Below are 15,827 nucleotides of genomic sequence, written 5' to 3' on the forward strand. Positions count from 1 at the left end.
AGCAACACAGCATGTGAGTGTTTTAGTTTGGGGTTTCAAAAACAAAATCTTTCTCTTGGTCATGAGCGTTGTTTCAGCAGTGAAACGTGACACTGAAGACTCCAGGAAGGATAAGGAGAGAGAAGATTGCACGGAGGGTCAGTTTTCAACAGAGATTTCTCTCCAGCAACTGGTGGAAATTTTACATGCAGCGCCTCGCTCATGTCGTCATGGAGACGAGGTGTGGCCTAACCTCTATCTGGGAGATATGTGAGTATGCAAGCCTTATGTGTCAAATGCTGAAAGCCTCAAGTTTGTAATGCTTAAAACAAAATAGAAAGAAAGAAATGTTTAGATGATTTTTGGGATTTTTATGTAGGTCCATGTCTCATGACAAATTTGAACTGTGGAAGTTGGGCATCACTCACGTGCTGAATGCATCACATGGTAAACTATGCTGCAAAGGCAACGACGACTTCTATGGAACCACAGTGAAATACTACGGTGTGCCAGCCAATGATCTACCCACTTTTGACCTTTCACCTTTCTTCTACCCCGCTGCTGCCTTCATCCACCAGGCTCTGACGTCAGGAGGTAATGTGTGATCCTGCTGTGAAAGCCTGCCAATATTTGGAACAAGCTCCTATAAATTGTCTTTATCCCAAGGACGGATTCTGGTGCACTGTGCTGTAGGTGTGAGTCGCTCAGCCACCTTGGTTCTTGCCTACCTGATGATTCACCATCACCTCGATCTCCTGTCCGCCATAAAGTGTGTGCAGCAGAAGCGCTGGATCTTTCCAAACAGAGGCTTCCTGCAGCAGCTTAGGCACCTCCAGCAAACCCTGCAAAGAAAAGCAAAGACGGTGCCGTAAATAAAAATATATCTAATAGCCTACTGGTTCACTGCTTTGCACTGCTGCTGTGACCCCAGCGTCACTTGGCCATCATAAAACGTCAAATAGCTACACAGTGCCAAATAAAGAGCAAGTGAGTTAATTTTGGAGGCCGGCAACGTCCATAGAAGCAGCTGCTGGTGTCCTTCAGTGAGCAGCCTTTGGCAGTGAACTCACTCTCTCTCTCACTCACACACACACACACACACGCTCACACACTGTTGTGGTCCTTGTGCCTGCGAGGAGATAATGTCAGGGCACAAGGAGCAACCGGACTTGGCGCTCATTAAACAACTTGAACTCGTTCTGGATTCCTGCACACTGGAGCTCACTGCTGTGGATGAAGTGTGGCCAAACCTCTACATAGGAAACATGTGAGTCACGCCTCAGTCCAGTGCAAGGGCACTTTGGAGTCAACCTAGATATTAAATTAATAATAGCAAGAGAGAGACATTTAAATAAAAAAAAAATAGCATTGCAAATGGCTCAGTGGTAATATATTATAAATAGATTCTCTACAACTACTATCATAATGATAAATAAATAATAAATAAACAGTACTTGTGTTCTCTATTTTTCTAGAGCTGTTGCACAAAATAAAAAGACCTTATCCAAGCTGGGCATCACTCACGTTCTGAACGCAGCTCACTCCAAGCAGGGAAGCATCGGGGACCAACGTTTCTATGGTGACACTTGCATTTACTTTGGCATACCAGCAGAAGACTCAGACCACTTTGATGTTAGCCGGTACTTCAAACCTGCAGCCGACTTCATCCACAAAGTCCTGAAGAACAACCAAGGTGAGCACGTGTCATTCACTCTCTACATTTGTAATCTCGCATTTGGCTTTCTCCCTGCAGGGAAGGTTCTGGTACATTGCATTATGGGTGTAAGCCGCTCAGCAACCCTGGCGCTGGGCTACCTAATGCTGTGTCAGCGTCTCTCCCTCCACGATGCTCTGAGGCACGTCGTGCAAAAACGAGCCATTTATCCTAACCGGAACTTCCTGATGCTCCTCCACAAGCTGGATGAACAGTTGGCATTCAAAAGGAGGTTGTGTCCCCTCCTTTGAATGAACACCTAGATTGTTTTCACATCCTTTCTGCTGACTCCTCAACATACGTACATCACGAAAGGACAACATTTCAGGGGATGTTTTGAATTTCTATATTTCTCCATCCTTCATATAACCCATGAAAATATCAACAACTTTGTCTTTCTCAATTATGAATGTATATATTAATAAGGCACACTCTGTTTGTTTTTAACTGCACATACTAACTTTAACTATAGTTTGTCGTTGATGATCATATCAATTGTAATATACATCCTGTAAAAATAATCGTCAAAAAACTACAAATTAAATTGTACCACTCATTTAGAAATCAACCAAAACCATTCAACTGTTTTTTGATTAGTTCGTATTCATATTTCATATTCATAGTTCATATTTTGATTAGTCATATTCCCAGAATAAAACATTATCATAAGTATAAGATCAACAACACAATTCTAATTTAGAGAAATAATATATTTTATGATCATGAATGTTCAATTTGCATACTGTATGATTATTAAATATCACATCACATTACAATAGCATTTAAAGTGATTAATAATGATTGTTTAATAAACACAATATTTGATATGAAATTATTTTGTTTACTGCATATAAAGATTGCCACATACGATGGTGTTCAATCTGCATTATTAAAAATATTAAAATGATTAGTTGTTATTCAAATGAATTATTAGTTAAAATGGCATTAATACATTTGATTAACTACATAGTGTTTTCAGTAGTGCCTAAGGCTAAATGTAGGTCATAGGGAAGGAAAGGGGAAAATGCAGTCACAATCAAGTGGATAAGATAAAATAATGAATAAAATCATTTAAAATGCCACCAATTAATTAAAAAAAGTTATCAAAATGTGCTATGTGATGCTAAAAATAGAGCATACAGTACTGGTAAATGTCAGTTCTTCTCCAAAGAGAGCAGCAGTGTTCCCCATAGAGCAATGGTTCTTAACCTGGTTTTGATCGGACCCTAGTGGTTCGGTGAGTCGGTCTCAGGGGTTTGACAGACCCTCCACTGCGGAGTTAAATTAGTGTCCATGTCTACAAATGTTGCGCCAGCCTTCACGTCATCCTCCTTATTTTTGTCAACTGAAAAAAATGTGAATTCATGAGCAAACTATAAAGCGCATGTCTGTGTGCTAGACTTGCATATCTCAAAGGGATCCACCACATCAACGCCCCTCTGCAACAGAGCTCCAGGAGCTGCTGCTAAAAGACAGACCACCCACAGCACATGTCAATCAAGTGTGGGCCAACCTTTAAATTTGCAATTATCATGTGTGCTCACGCATACACACACATGAGCATTGGCTTAGTAATGAGCCCTGCTTTTGGTACCTGGTCTCCAGTGGGGACTAACCCATTTTACCGTCATCAACATCATAATATCACCACACTAAAAATAAAACCCATCAATAGCAGCTTATAACTGTGTCATTTGGAGCAGTTCAGGTGTGTAACTTCTCCAAACAGGTCTCAATAAGCTGTCATTGGACCTTACACACTTCCCTATAATCATTTTGCATACCATGCTTTGGACTTGGAAGGTCTCCAGTGACCGCTGGTGTCATTCTATACATGAGGTGTCACAAGGTTCCAAACAAGTTTGCGTGTCACGCTGATGGTGGAGTCACGGCAGGCAGCGGCCTAAAAATATCACGCGAAACACAAAGAGAGAAAGGTTAGCAGGTGTCTTTATGCCGATTGGGAAGGAAGACAACTCCTGCTTGGAAACGGATCAGAAATTGTGGACAACTATATGACAAAGTAAGTAATAGTGTAAGTGGTTTTCTGCTCCATATTCAGCTTCGGACACAACTAAAGTTAATGATCGAACCTTAAGTGGGTTAAATGTTTTGGGGAATTTGAAATAGTTCATCTATATAAGCATTGACTAAAAAATATTTAACTGTAAATTACGTTTAGATCATACTGCACCATTTTTATCCTGCAGTAATTGAGGGATTGTTTGATTTTATTATCATACTTATTATATTACACATCTTTGGTGTTTACAGGTGAATCATGTCCTCCTGTACGGTAAAATCAAGAGGAAAGAACCCCTACACAGCTTTTCAAGTGGACCCAAACAGTGATTACATCACACCCGGTACTCTAGATCTGGAGCAGCTTTTCTGGACCGGCACAAGCGTTCAATATGCACACTTCAATCAAGTCTGGCCCAATGTCTTCATTGGGGATGAGTAAGTCTAAGTACTGCTGGAATTATTCTTAAAGACAAGAAAGGGGAAGAAAAAAAAAAAGACGGTATGTGTTGCTTGGGAACAGAAAGACGGCTCTGGAGCGACCTGGTCTGAAGAAACTGGGTATCACGCATGTGTTGAATGCTGCAGAGGGGAAGTACAACAATGTGCTGACTGGCGCAGAGTACTACACAGGCATGAACATCCAATATTTTGGAGTGGAGGCGGACGACAAACCCACGTTTGACATCTCCCAGTTCTTCTGCCCGGCGACACAGTTCATCAGCGAGGCCCTGAGACAACCACAGAGTAAGGGTGCAGTCTTGAAAGTCATGTAAAATGTACTTCTTGAATGAGTTCATATATACATATATATATATTTTTCTAAGTCTTTAATATTGAATTTAAATACAACTGAACCTTAGTTTTTATGCACAGATTATTTGACAAAAGAAAATGAAATCAAGATTCATCCATCTGCCACAAGCATTCTGTTAGTCTTCTTCTTTTGACGTGTTCCAGACAAGGTGCTGGTGCACTGCGTGATGGGTCGTAGCAGGTCAGCGTCACTGGTTTTGGCCTACCTGATGATGGAGCAAGGCTTAACTGTGGTGGACTCCATTGAGCATGTGAAACAACGCCGTTGCGTCCTGCCCAACCACGGTTTCCTCAAGCAGCTCAGAGCTCTGGACATCACATTGCAAGAACAGAAATTGAGACTTAAACAACAAATGACAGAAGATCAACAGTCTTAATTAGGATCCTATTTAAAAAGAATTGAATATAAATATAATTCATATAAATAAGAAGCAGCATATGAGGTTGAGACTTCAGTGTGAGTACTGTGAAGTAAACAATGAAATGTCTTGATGCATCTCAAGTACATTTTAAAAGTGTTATTCGCAAGGCAAAGTTACACAAAAACTGTTGAAGAAAAATGGGGGACATCCAACCCTTTATTTTTTCATTTTCATTGTTCATTCCACATGAACATGAAAAGCTGAAGAAAACCCTAAACACTAATAAAAACGAAGCAACTTTCCTTGAATGCGACTTAAAACTAATTACAGGTAAAAACCACAACTAAAAACCAAATAAACATCAGGTATAATGAAAAATACAAAACTATTATAATCCCAATCAAAATTTACATACAATAGAATTATCATAGATGCATAAACTCCTAAAGTCTGCTCAAATAGAAGGTGAGAACTTCACGTATCACTGCTCATCTCCCCAACACACTTGGAATTCTCAATCGAGACTCTTTGGCAACTGACTGAGCAGGCAGTAAGGTTAGGAGTGGGTTCCTGTGTGCTTGATTAGGCTTACCCTGCGAGAAAATGCTTGACCACAAACTGAGCATGAAAAAGGTTTCTCATCAGTGTGGATTCTTGCATGAATTCTCAAGGATGCCTTCGCTGTAAATCTTTGCTCACAAACTGAGCATGAGAAAGGTTTCTCACCAGTGTGAGTTCTTATATGATTTCTTAAGTTTAGCTTCACTGAAAATCTTTTCCCACAAACTGAGCATGAGAAAGGTTTCTCACCAGTGTGGATTCTTGCATGAATTTTCAAGATTGACTGCTGTGAAAATATTTTCCCACAAACTGAGCATGAAAAAGGTTTCTCACCAGTGTGGATTCTTGTGTGCTCTTCTAAGTATCGATTCAGAGAGAATGTTCGGCCACAAAGTGAGCATGAAAAAGGTTTCTCACCAGTGTGGATTCTTGTGTGCCTTTTTAAGTGGTCCTTCTTTGAAAATCCTCGCCCACAAACTGAGCATGAAAAAGGTTTCTCACCAGTGTGGATTCTTGTGTGCCTTTTTAAGTGGTCCTTCTTTGAAAATCCTCGCCCACAAACTGAGCATGAAAAAGGTTTCTCACCAGTGTGGATTCTTGTATGAGTTTTCAAGGATCCCTTCACTGAAAATCTTTGCCCACAAACTGAGCATGAAAAAGATTTCTCGCCAGTGTGGATTTTTGTGTGCATTTTTAAGTTTGTCTTCCGTAAAAATCTTTGCCCACAAACTGAGCATGAAAAAGGTTTCTCACCAGTGTGGATTCTTGTATGAGTTTTCAAGGATGCCTTCACTGAAAATCTTTGCCCACAAACTGAGCATGAAAAAGATTTCTCGCCAGTGTGGAATTTTGTGTGCATTTTTAAGTGTGTCTTCCATAAAAATCTTTGCCCACAAACTGAGCATGAAAAAGGTTTCTCGCCAGTGTGAGTTCTTGTATGATCTTCCAAGTTTCCCTTCACTGAAAATTCTTTCCCACAAACCGAGCATGAAAAAGCTTTCCTGCCAGTGTGAGTTTTTGAGTGCTTTGTTAAGGTTCTCTTCAGACAGAATATTTGGCCACAAACTGAGCATGAAAACTTGGTGGTGGTGTGTTGTTTCAAATTGTTTCTATTAGCAAAATAAAATCCACACAGAGAACATTGCCAGTTTTTGATTTGAGACTCAGCAGCAGCAGCAGCAGCAGCAGAAGCATGTGACGACATATCATGACTCTCTGATGGCGGAGCTGCTTGTGATCCTCCACAGTGGTCTCCATCACCTTCTCTGGTCATTTGTTGACTTGAGCGGCAGCTTGGAGGCTCCGCCCCTTTGCTCACCTCATGTTGACCCTCATCTAAACTCTTCAAAAAGACACCAGCCAGTAGCATGTTGCAGGCATCCTCCTCCTCCTTTTTAATGTCCTCTCCCACCTCTTTATTACAAGGCCACTCTGGCTCTTCCTTCTCTTTTATGGTGCAAGGAAACTTCTGCTCCATTTGTTCATTGGCGTGATGAAGCTCTTTGCCCGCATCTTTCCCTTTAATGTGAGTGCGCTCTGGCTCTTGCTGTTTAGGACGAATAGCTTCACTGATGTCTGCAAAACAAGACAACACACATCATATCAATATATATGAACAATGAAAGTTACAGCTGAAGAGAAACTGGTAAGACCTATACAAAGACTTCTTCACTCTGCCTATCACACATGAACTCGATAGAATTCTACTAAAAATAAACAGTGGAAGAGGATTCATAATAGAAAATAGTTCTCTCCTAAGCACGTGAGAGTAGGATGTGTACTAACCTGCTCTGCGTAACACAACATAAGGCTGCAGCCAAAGAGCCTCCAGTCGTTGATGACAATGGTCCTTTTCTTCCATATACTTTGCTGTAGCCCTTGCAAACATTTTCTCGCTGCAATCACGGTCAAGGCTAAGTAGCAACAGACACTTTTTCACACGCTGAAACAAAGAGGAAAAGACAACCAATATTTGTTTTAGTCATGAGGAGAACTAACAGAGAGCGTTTCAGTTACATTCTCCATCACTTCTGAACCTGTTAGTGGTGCTCACTCTAACTTATTTGCAAGAACCACATGGGAGACAGTATGCCTTTTGAACACTTGCAAGTGGAGAAATCGTTCGTCACTGTGCATACAGCGATGTTCAAATGAAGTCTGACTTTGGATTCTTGCAAGACAGTATTTATTGAGAGAAAGCAGGGTGAGGGTGAGAGTGGACAGGTTTGGTGAACCCCTGTGTTAGGGTTGATAGATTAGTTTTGTCTCCGTGTTTTGGTTGCCCAGATTACTAAGGTGTTGCTACACCAAACGGAGGAAACTTGGTACAGGAGCTCCATCATCTAATTATTCCAACAATCACAACACTTGTTCAACAATTTCTCCCACTTCACTAAGAATTCCTAATAGAATGAAAATAGGAGGCACTAATCGTGGGCAAATAGTTGAATATCAACTTCAACTAGTTACAACGTGCACGTAAAGCGACCGAATGCACGAAACGACATTTCATGTAGATCGGACCTGTTTTTGCAAATGATTACGCGTTATCTTCTAGTAAAGTGCACAAAGGTATTGAGATTTAAAATCGGGAGCATGCCTGTCTGCAACCATTACTGCTAATCTTCGATTTTGAGTATTTCCACAGTACAGGCAAGAATCACATAGTACACAATATACATACAAGTAAACGACACAAAATGTCACCGTGAGATAGTGGGGAACGTAATTTCGATTTCTTTTTGTGTCTTGGCATGTGAAGATATTGACAATAAAGCAGACTTTGAATTTGATCAGCAAGTGATGATGGGCTCATTTGAGATCGAACATTCGTCGAGGATAATCAAGCTAAATATCATAAAGTTAGCGCTGCTAAAACCAGCGGGCCGCACTTCCGTATTGTAACCAAGCAGTATTACGAATAACGGTGCTAACATGGTAACTAAGCCGTAACTTACCTCTTTCGTCGTTGCGGTTGTAGTGTAGCCAAAGTTTGCGATTCACGTGTTTCCCTAATGGAGTCGTTTACTTCCTGCTACGTAATGATGATGTCATTTGAGTGAGGTCCCGGACGCCCTCTAGCGAAAGACCGCGGGACGTTTTTCATTATTCTTTCGTTATTCATTCATTATTCATTCATTAATGTTGTTGACCAGCAAACCGACATTACGTGTTCGAAAAACATTTTGTGCACGTTCGCCCCCCCCCCAAAAAAAAGCCCAACTCAAATAGATGTTAATAGCATACTAGCGTGCGCTTGTCGTGCGTGTTTAACACTAGAGGGACATGTTACGTAACAACAATGCGCACTCGTGAAATTGAGTCCTCCAGCAAATGTTAAAGTTCATTGGATAATGCCACATTGTTTTTCCAATGTGGGATCCTATTTCAAAAGAATTTAATATGAATATAATGAATACAAATAAGAAGCAGCATATGAGATTGAGACTTCAATATGGGTACTGTGAAGTAAACAACTCTTTAATGAAATGTCTTCATGCATCTCAAGTACATTTAAAAGTGTTATTAGCAAGGCAAAGTAAAAAAAATGTTGAAGAAAAATGGGGGATCTCCAACACTTTATTGTTTCATTGTATTTATCCACGAAATACAAAGTCTGGCAAGAAGCAGACAAAAGGGTCACTTGAGGCATCATGAACATCATTGAATGAGATTGTACATCAAAGATTTAAAAACAATAATTAGAAAAGGAAGACTACACCACTGTGTTTCATCAGAAATTGTCAAATGTGTATTCAAGTATTGATTAATCCAAATCAAACTGAAGCAGTAAAAACAAGATCTTATCACAATGTGATAAACTGGCATTTATGTCAAATTTAACAAAGCTGTGTGTTGAGGTACTTGGGTGGGGGGGGGACAAATGACACAATTAAAATGGCCATTCACACAATTCACTCGATTTGAAAATGTTTAACGGCACAGCTCTATATTTTTGTGGCCATTGGCTTTGACACTTATTAATTCATGCATTTGAAAAAAACAAATGTGCTAATTAACTGGCCTAAACAAGTTACACACAAATGACAAAACATTAAAACAAACCAATCAGTTGAGTGTGGCGTCCTCAACTTGACAGTTCTGATGTTAAAAAAGCAGTCTTATTTTTGGCCAAAATTATAAACATCATAATTTAATTTGATGACTTTGCTTTTTTTTTTTTTATGACTGACAAATCCCTCGGAATAATTCCTGCAGCGCCACCAGGCACAGGAAAAAAAGACATGCTAATGTGAGGTGGCACAAAATAAATCAAATGGCACATTTAAAAAATAAAAAATATTTGGCTGGGAGGAAGCACTGGGATAAAAACACTGAGCAGGGGTGACATTTTGTCTCAAACGAAACAAAACATCAATAACAACGCATCAAACAAAATCTGGCTTTTCGGGGAACGTGCAACCCGATCTTCTAATGACGACATTGGCAGCGTAGTGAGCCGCTCTGACGCATTGCTCCAGCGGTTTTTCTCGGACCAGCCCAGACAGGAAACCTGTGACACGTTAGAAAATCTTTTCAAACTCACTGAACGCCAACAAAACAGAGAAGCAACCGTTGCAATCTCTCACCTCCGACAAAGGCGTCACCAGCACCGTTTGTGTCCACCAGGTCTTTGGGATCAATTGCCATCACTGGGAAGGTCTCAATTTTGTCACCTGAACACAAAAAGGGAAAAGAATGACACATTAAACACAGACTACTTTTATTTGAGATGGGGAAAATGGGAATGGAAATGTTACCGAAAGCCATCACGGTTTCCTCCTTCCCCTGAGTAAAGACAACAATTCTTTGTCTTTTGCTGTTGACTTTGGACAGAGCCTGTATTTTCTTGGCAATCTCCTTAATGTCTTTGGTCTGCACAGACGTGACCGCATGACGCATGTTTTAAACAAAATGCATGAAAGTGTAGCAGAGAATGCAAGAGGGACATTGAATCACCTCAAAAGCTTGTTCTTTCGCAAATGCGGCCGCCTCCTGTAGAATGGAATCAAAACAAAAATCACCGTTTAGTGAATATTTGTTGCTCCCTGAATACCAGGGGTGGGATAAAATATTCCCAATGAGCATTTCCATTACTAAACATTCCTGAAGTATATATTTTTTATTTCATTTATGTCCCGTTTTTGGCAAAAAGCCCCTGCAAAGTCTGATTGTGAGGGGAAAAAGAAAATGACTTGCTGAAGAGGCAACAATTTGCCAAAAGACACACCAGCTGCCCTAAAACAGGAATGGAGAAATTTTGTGGACTGATGAAAGCAAGATTGCTTTTTTGGAGACTTGGAAGAGCTACAGACAGTTTGTCAGAAGAAAGTAAACTGAGATTTTTTTTTTTTTTTTTTGTAGTGCTGGCACTATTTATGGCTTACCAGGAGCCAGTGTGAATGCATTTAAAGAGATATCCTGAAGATAAAAACAATGACACCACTATGCAATCCCAATTTCCAGATCTTAAAAGAAAAGTCGCGGTGTTAAAATAAAAGGCCTAACCTCAAGAAATATCAAATGCAGTGGTATGCTGTGCTGGAACAACAATACTCAGGTGCAGAAGCTGAAAAGCTGCCTTACCGTCTCGTTGCCGAAGAGCACGTCCACGTAGGGCAACAGTTGCACCAGGTGGTCTTTAAAGAACTGACAGATGAAGGGTGCTGACAGGTTCATACAGAACAGTTTGTTATTTTCTGATGCATGCTTGGCCACTTTCAGCATGGACTCCAAAGACACTGTGACAAAGAAACCCTGCAAGGAAAAAAAAAAAAAAAAAATCATCATTACATGTGGATCAACCTTTGAGCCAAGGCACATTAGAAAAGCACGCCACTAAACAAAAAGTATGTATACTGATCTTGTCTAAGTTCATGATCAAATTTACTTCATGTGAAATCTCCTGGCCCTTTTAAATAAATGTTCTTGCTAATGAATTCCAATGTTGGTCATGATGGTGGTACTCACGGCAATATAACAAACTTTAGCCTTTTCCACCAACTTCCAATTTTCTTCTAGGTCCAGATGTTTCTCCTTCTTATAACAGTTAGCGGCAGCCAGGTTAGCCACCAACGATCTTAAAGAAAGAGGGAAAGACTCGAGATCAACAATTCATGTATCACTGTATATATTTTAAGGAAACTAAACAGGCTTATATGTGTGTGTGCGTGTGTGTCTTACCGATTCGCTCCGGTGATGCACGCTCCACATGTGCCCGTGGGCTCCTGGTCTTGCTCGTAGTAGTGGGCATCAATGTGGGCCTCCTCCGCCTTCTTCTTCAAGATCTCCCCAAACTTGTCCTTACCGATGCATCCGAAGAAGGTGCCCACTTTGTGAGGTTCCTGGATCAGCCACTGCACGCAGTGACAGCACAGATTACGATTCCACAATAAAGGACTGCGGTGATGTCGCAGGACCACAACGCCGGCGACTACTAACCTGAGCGATCTTTATGGAGTTCTGTGTGGCTCCCCCTGCATGGTATTCAGCTTTGAACTTATTCACTAGCTCATCAAACCTTCATGGGGGCAAAAAAATAAAATAAAAGGAAAACCTATGTGGCACTTGATTATTTAAATGTTACACTCGGCAAGCTGATTTAACCAATTATTAGCCGTTTTCAGATTCACCCTCAAATTGTCCTAAAACTAAGTGTATGATGGATGGATGGTTTCTCCAAAAAACGTCATGCCAATATACAGGACAAGCGCTTGTTTCAGAGTAGGCGATGCCCTCTAGCGGCCGAGGATGTGTATTACAACACAGCAGGACCAAGTGTTCAAGTGGTCTGTCCGAGACTGTGGGCAGGACAACTGCTGTTAAATGGACTGAGACGGAGCCAGATGTTGCAGCATGGAACTTTCTGACTAGTCTTGCTTGCTTGCTTAATGCAGGGAAACAAACAGTAAGCTGATCAGGGTAAAAATGAAGGGAGTCTTAGTAATTTTCCACGTTCATTGTGTAAAATGCAAAAGATAGCATTATGCTCTGATGCAGTTCTTGTGTGGAATACGTGTGTGTGACTTTTCCCCCCACAGATGTCTGCACTGCAATGACTTCTGACCCCTTTTTCATCTTGTCATCTTGCATAAGCACTGTCACATAGGTCATGTTTTTCATTTTTGACAACTCCTTGGTGATATTCTCCAAACCACTCTAAGTCTGCCTCGTAAGTCAATAAGTGTGTCGTGTGACCACACACCTCCTTGATGAGTAACTACAGCGAGCTTGCATGCACAACTTTATCTGATGCTGTTTGCTTTGTGGCTCTGGTCTCACAGGAACTGGGAGGTGAAAAGTCCCGCTCTGCTATTGGCTCACACACACATTTGCTGCGCCAGATCCACTATTGCTGTTCTATAACCAAAGAGACTTCAACGCAGGCTGTTTTGACCGGTCCGTTCCAACCTCGAAAGGACCCGTCAGAATGTAGATGGAACAGCGAGGGGCGTGCACGTGACGTAAAATAGTCAATATTCAACAAGGGAGAGAAATACGCACAGGGCTTTGTGTTTGTCCTCAGCCAGGATTTGGTCATTGGGCTTCAGTGTGTATCTAGAAATTAAAGAGCACAAAAAAAGCACGTCATTAAAATTCTTTCGGAAAAAATACATGACAGTCTTCTGGTTTCTCTTTGTAAAGACAGCATACACACTATTTGGTCTAAAAAACGTTGATGCCTGAGGCACAGTTTCATTTCTGCTTTATGGGAGGAGAGGTTGAACTGGATTATGTGGTTGTCTATTTTAACTCAATTTCCAGCCTTTACGCAAGGGGCCTTCACACAAGGGGCCTTTCTTGCAGGCAGGGTGGACTCTGAACTGGAAGCCACATGAGCACTTTGTCCTGGTCACTTCAGTGCAACTTGGACATTACTGGAAACTGCCAGTTATTGCAGAGTATACAAAGTCAATGAGATAAGTAAATAAAATGATTGGCAGGTGCCAACTTGTATCAGGAACTCAAATAGTTGTTTTATCTGCCCATAGGTTTAACAGAAAATAAAATAAATTACAAATTACTGTTCGTTCTGCACTAGAAGCTGCCAATTAGTAAGTGGTGCATCTTAGACCATCAGAAATAAACAATTTGAATTGTTGTTGAACTTACTTGTCCAAGAAGTCTTTGTCCACCACAGCACAAATGTCCAGCAAGGGATTCCCCATCCCAAAGAGTGAATTAGGGCTGCAACAATAAGCGTAAAAAGAGAATTTAGCCATCTTGAGATTAAATGTGGCATAGTTCTTGTTTACTTTCTCCGAGTCTGCTCTAGATAAATCAATGAGTGAAATACGTGCAACTTGAATTTATTTACACTTCATTTGGACGATTACGAAACATCTGCACAAAAAAAGGAGAAATGGTGCACGGCTACTCTGTTGTGATTGTATAAAGAGCGAACACAGTCATCCATGTGTGTGATTGCATTAAGATGGCACCAGCTGGATTGTGGGTTGTTTCTCCAGGCTGACACAGCACTTGGAAAATTTCCTAAACGCAGTAAGGAGGACTGAATGATATTGGTGAGGAAAACACCTGCAGTCAAAGGCCGTGTGTTTCCATTTGCAAAAGCTCACTGATATGGACCCGTACGCAATCTGTTTTCGACCCCTAGGCTTTATGTCAGTGAAAAACATGCACAAGCGAATGGCTGTCACGTAACTTTTTGCTTTCCTAATCCACAAAATCTTGCAGTCTGGAGTAGACTAAATCCACATGCCTCCCTTGGGTAACGTTAACGGATAAAGCACACTTGTGAATTCTAAAGGGTATGCATGGATTCCACAGCCACATCTGAACTATCTTGTCCTACAATACATACAGCTTCCTTTTATGCAAATCAGATTACATCTGTGTAGCCAATTACTCAAGCATTACATTAATCCTCTTTGCCAATGGACACTTACCTTAATGCAGACATCTCTCTCTGTGTCTGTCTGTGTGGGTGCAAGAAACCTGTTGAGCAAGCTACATAAGAAAGGAGCAAATAATTCTCAAACTGCTCAATTTCAGCACAAACGTGTGACAGATCGATGCTCCCCCTGCAACCCCAGCTCCTCCTCCTCCTCCTCCTACTGGTTGACTGGTGGGCATCTAAAGGAGGAACGGCCACGACACTCGCTCTTAGCCTGGCTATTGGCTGGGTTTGCCTCAACACATCACTTGTGAAAGACTCTTCCAAGTTCGTGAGAGGCGTGCAGATAAACGCTTCAAAGGAGCTGGATTAAAAGCGTGAAGAATCGCATCACGGTGCGTTCAAGTGCAACCGGGGGGAAACTGGGTACCAAACAGAGGCTTGCCGAGGTCACGTGACTGCCGTGCCATGCATGTGGTGGTTAGTTCAGGTGTCAGCTCAACAAATCTGGCAACGTGACAGCAATTCACTGACGAGGAGTGAACTATTTATTTCTACATACCAAGGGTCACCTTGAACCGGCAATGGCAACTCATAGGACAATGGAACACGTTTTAATGGGACTACTCGAAGAAGATTGGATTGCAACTTTAGTACACATTTTAATCCATTTTTCAAAGTAGTTATTACAATTAGGTTCCACAAGCTGACCCCATTCATCCTAGTTTGTGCAAACAAAAATCCGATTGCAAGCAAACCTCACATATTTTAATAATAAACAATGACGTGCATTTCCAAACCCCAGGACTGTGGTCACCTTAATTTCACGGGAGACCTTTCGGCTACAGAGCCAGTCTTCTCTTCCGCGGAAATTTTAGGTTTCTTGGCTTTGGGTTCGTCGGAGGAGGCCATCGTCGGTCAAGCGAGTCACGTTGCGTTCACCTTCTTACCGGGGAGGCATCGTGCAGGTATCCTGCTGCTAATAAAATCGCCTCTTTTTTTTCACCCTGATTGAAGGCTCGCAGGCGCCAAAGCAGGGCGGTCCAAGAGGGCTCCACCAATCACATGCGACATTTAACGACCAAATCAGTGTCATTAAAAATAAAAAAAATAATCACCCTATTTTTTGAATGACACTATTCTAAAACGAAGATTTAAACGCTGCTGAATGAGGAAAAGGAGAAACTTGCCCAAATCTGAAATGCGTTTGAACTGTATTTCAGATTTTATGCAATACCAAGTTTCGACACTTCCATTGAAGGTTATCTATATTTAAGATTCCAAGTTAATTATTCGCCACAAAGCAGGCAGATGCGGCAATAATATACATTTAACGTAAAAATTCTTCCGCGACATCAGTGTGTTTTACTTATTTCTGACACCTCAGCGTCTATAAAATGTATTTACAAAAGTCCTGAAAGACGACAGTGAGGTAACGTAAACGATAGTTACGTTAGCTGCCTTTAAATTTGCCTGATAAAAACGGTTTAACAGTTGCCTCTTAAAACACAAACCC

The 15,827-nt window shown here is 41.1% G+C and overlaps 5 protein-coding genes across 10 annotated transcripts; 3 read left to right on the top strand and 2 right to left on the bottom strand.

The window, feature by feature from the left end:
• Window positions 1-61: 61 nt before the first annotated feature.
• Window positions 62-869, top strand: si:ch211-223p8.8 (dual specificity protein phosphatase 13A family protein). Its single transcript, XM_049735722.2, has 3 exons — window positions 62-249; window positions 359-573; window positions 646-869. The coding sequence occupies exons 1-3, from the start codon at window positions 62-64 to the stop codon at window positions 849-851; spliced, it is 609 nt and encodes a 202-aa protein (XP_049591679.1). The 3' UTR covers window positions 852-869.
• Window positions 336-8,524, bottom strand: LOC125978388 (zinc finger protein OZF-like). Of its 4 annotated transcripts, XR_011087840.1 has the most exons (9): window positions 8,412-8,524; window positions 7,240-7,396; window positions 5,788-7,029; window positions 4,738-4,839; window positions 4,395-4,446; window positions 3,478-4,297; window positions 1,504-1,656; window positions 708-821; window positions 336-599 (listed from the first exon to the last, which is right to left on the bottom strand). XR_011087840.1 is itself a non-coding variant. In XM_068652526.1 (4 exons), the coding sequence occupies exons 2-4, from the start codon at window positions 7,340-7,342 to the stop codon at window positions 4,832-4,834; spliced, it is 1,353 nt and encodes a 450-aa protein (XP_068508627.1). In that variant the 5' UTR covers window positions 7,343-7,396; window positions 8,412-8,524; the 3' UTR covers window positions 4,499-4,831. The 4 variants fall into 4 exon arrangements, 3 of the variants coding, with proteins under 3 accessions (XP_068508627.1, XP_049591671.1, XP_049591670.1); XM_068652526.1 differs by lacking the exons at window positions 336-599; window positions 708-821; window positions 1,504-1,656; window positions 3,478-4,297; window positions 4,395-4,446 and having other exon boundaries at window positions 4,499-4,839; XM_049735714.1 differs by lacking the exons at window positions 336-599; window positions 708-821; window positions 1,504-1,656; ... (1 more) ...; window positions 4,395-4,446; window positions 4,738-4,839 and having other exon boundaries at window positions 5,081-6,796; window positions 6,866-7,029.
• Window positions 895-1,944, top strand: zgc:153981 (dual specificity protein phosphatase family protein). Its single transcript, XM_049735723.2, has 3 exons — window positions 895-1,246; window positions 1,455-1,672; window positions 1,733-1,944. The coding sequence occupies exons 1-3, from the start codon at window positions 1,122-1,124 to the stop codon at window positions 1,942-1,944; spliced, it is 555 nt and encodes a 184-aa protein (XP_049591680.1). The 5' UTR covers window positions 895-1,121.
• Window positions 3,975-5,201, top strand: LOC125978392 (dual specificity phosphatase 29-like). The gene is made up of 3 exons (XM_049735721.1): window positions 3,975-4,153; window positions 4,239-4,462; window positions 4,676-5,201. Exons 1-3 carry the CDS (start codon window positions 3,975-3,977, stop codon window positions 4,906-4,908), a joined length of 636 nt encoding a protein of 211 aa, XP_049591678.1. The 3' UTR covers window positions 4,909-5,201.
• A 383-nt stretch (window positions 8,525-8,907) lies between the features above and the next one.
• On the bottom strand, window positions 8,908-15,313 carry LOC125978355 (adenosine kinase). 3 transcript variants are annotated; one of them, XM_049735662.2, is made up of 12 exons: window positions 15,129-15,279; window positions 14,364-14,412; window positions 13,567-13,641; window positions 12,958-13,011; window positions 11,896-11,974; window positions 11,638-11,810; window positions 11,425-11,533; window positions 11,041-11,211; window positions 10,414-10,449; window positions 10,215-10,329; window positions 10,044-10,130; window positions 8,908-9,967 (listed from the first exon to the last, which is right to left on the bottom strand). In XM_049735662.2, the coding sequence occupies exons 2-12, from the start codon at window positions 14,375-14,377 to the stop codon at window positions 9,843-9,845; spliced, it is 1,038 nt and encodes a 345-aa protein (XP_049591619.1). In that variant the 5' UTR covers window positions 14,378-14,412; window positions 15,129-15,279; the 3' UTR covers window positions 8,908-9,842. The 3 variants fall into 3 exon arrangements, with proteins under 3 accessions (XP_049591619.1, XP_049591617.1, XP_049591618.1); XM_049735660.2 differs by lacking the exon at window positions 14,364-14,412 and having other exon boundaries at window positions 15,129-15,313; XM_049735661.2 differs by lacking the exon at window positions 15,129-15,279 and having other exon boundaries at window positions 14,364-15,102.
• Window positions 15,314-15,827: the final 514 nt, after the last annotated feature.

Source organism: Syngnathus scovelli, chromosome 12 (genome assembly GCF_024217435.2).
Source record: "Syngnathus scovelli strain Florida chromosome 12, RoL_Ssco_1.2, whole genome shotgun sequence".
In the NCBI taxonomy this organism is placed as follows: Eukaryota; Metazoa; Chordata; class Actinopteri; order Syngnathiformes; family Syngnathidae; genus Syngnathus; species Syngnathus scovelli.

What these genes read in the sequence shown, in the direction of transcription:
- si:ch211-223p8.8 (XM_049735722.2), top strand. Translation starts at nt 62, where the DNA reads ATGAGCGTTGTTTCAGCAGTGAAACGTGACACTGAAGACTCCAGGAAG. An exon ending in AACCTCTATCTGGGAGATAT is followed by an intron (nt 250 to 358) that starts GTGAGTATGCAA and finishes ATTTTTATGTAG; the next exon opens with GTCCATGTCTCATGACAAAT. An exon ending in CCAGGCTCTGACGTCAGGAG is followed by an intron (nt 574 to 645) that starts GTAATGTGTGAT and finishes CTTTATCCCAAG; the next exon opens with GACGGATTCTGGTGCACTGT.
- zgc:153981 (XM_049735723.2), top strand. Translation starts at nt 1,122, where the DNA reads ATGTCAGGGCACAAGGAGCAACCGGACTTGGCGCTCATTAAACAACTT. An exon ending in AACCTCTACATAGGAAACAT is followed by an intron (nt 1,247 to 1,454) that starts GTGAGTCACGCC and finishes CTATTTTTCTAG; the next exon opens with AGCTGTTGCACAAAATAAAA. An exon ending in AGTCCTGAAGAACAACCAAG is followed by an intron (nt 1,673 to 1,732) that starts GTGAGCACGTGT and finishes TTCTCCCTGCAG; the next exon opens with GGAAGGTTCTGGTACATTGC.
- LOC125978392 (XM_049735721.1), top strand. Translation starts at nt 3,975, where the DNA reads ATGTCCTCCTGTACGGTAAAATCAAGAGGAAAGAACCCCTACACAGCT. An exon ending in AATGTCTTCATTGGGGATGA is followed by an intron (nt 4,154 to 4,238) that starts GTAAGTCTAAGT and finishes GCTTGGGAACAG; the next exon opens with AAAGACGGCTCTGGAGCGAC. An exon ending in GGCCCTGAGACAACCACAGA is followed by an intron (nt 4,463 to 4,675) that starts GTAAGGGTGCAG and finishes GACGTGTTCCAG; the next exon opens with ACAAGGTGCTGGTGCACTGC.
- LOC125978388 (XM_049735713.1), bottom strand. Translation starts at nt 7,342, where the DNA reads ATGTTTGCAAGGGCTACAGCAAAGTATATGGAAGAAAAGGACCATTGT. An exon ending in TGTTGTGTTACGCAGAGCAG is followed by an intron (nt 7,030 to 7,239) that starts GTTAGTACACAT and finishes CTTGTTTTGCAG; the next exon opens with ACATCAGTGAAGCTATTCGT.
- LOC125978355 (XM_049735660.2), bottom strand. Translation starts at nt 15,223, where the DNA reads ATGGCCTCCTCCGACGAACCCAAAGCCAAGAAACCTAAAATTTCCGCG. An exon ending in TGCATCACCGGAGCGAATCG is followed by an intron (nt 11,534 to 11,637) that starts GTAAGACACACA and finishes TCTTTCTTTAAG; the next exon opens with ATCGTTGGTGGCTAACCTGG. An exon ending in TGGTGACGCCTTTGTCGGAG is followed by an intron (nt 9,968 to 10,043) that starts GTGAGAGATTGC and finishes AACGTGTCACAG; the next exon opens with GTTTCCTGTCTGGGCTGGTC.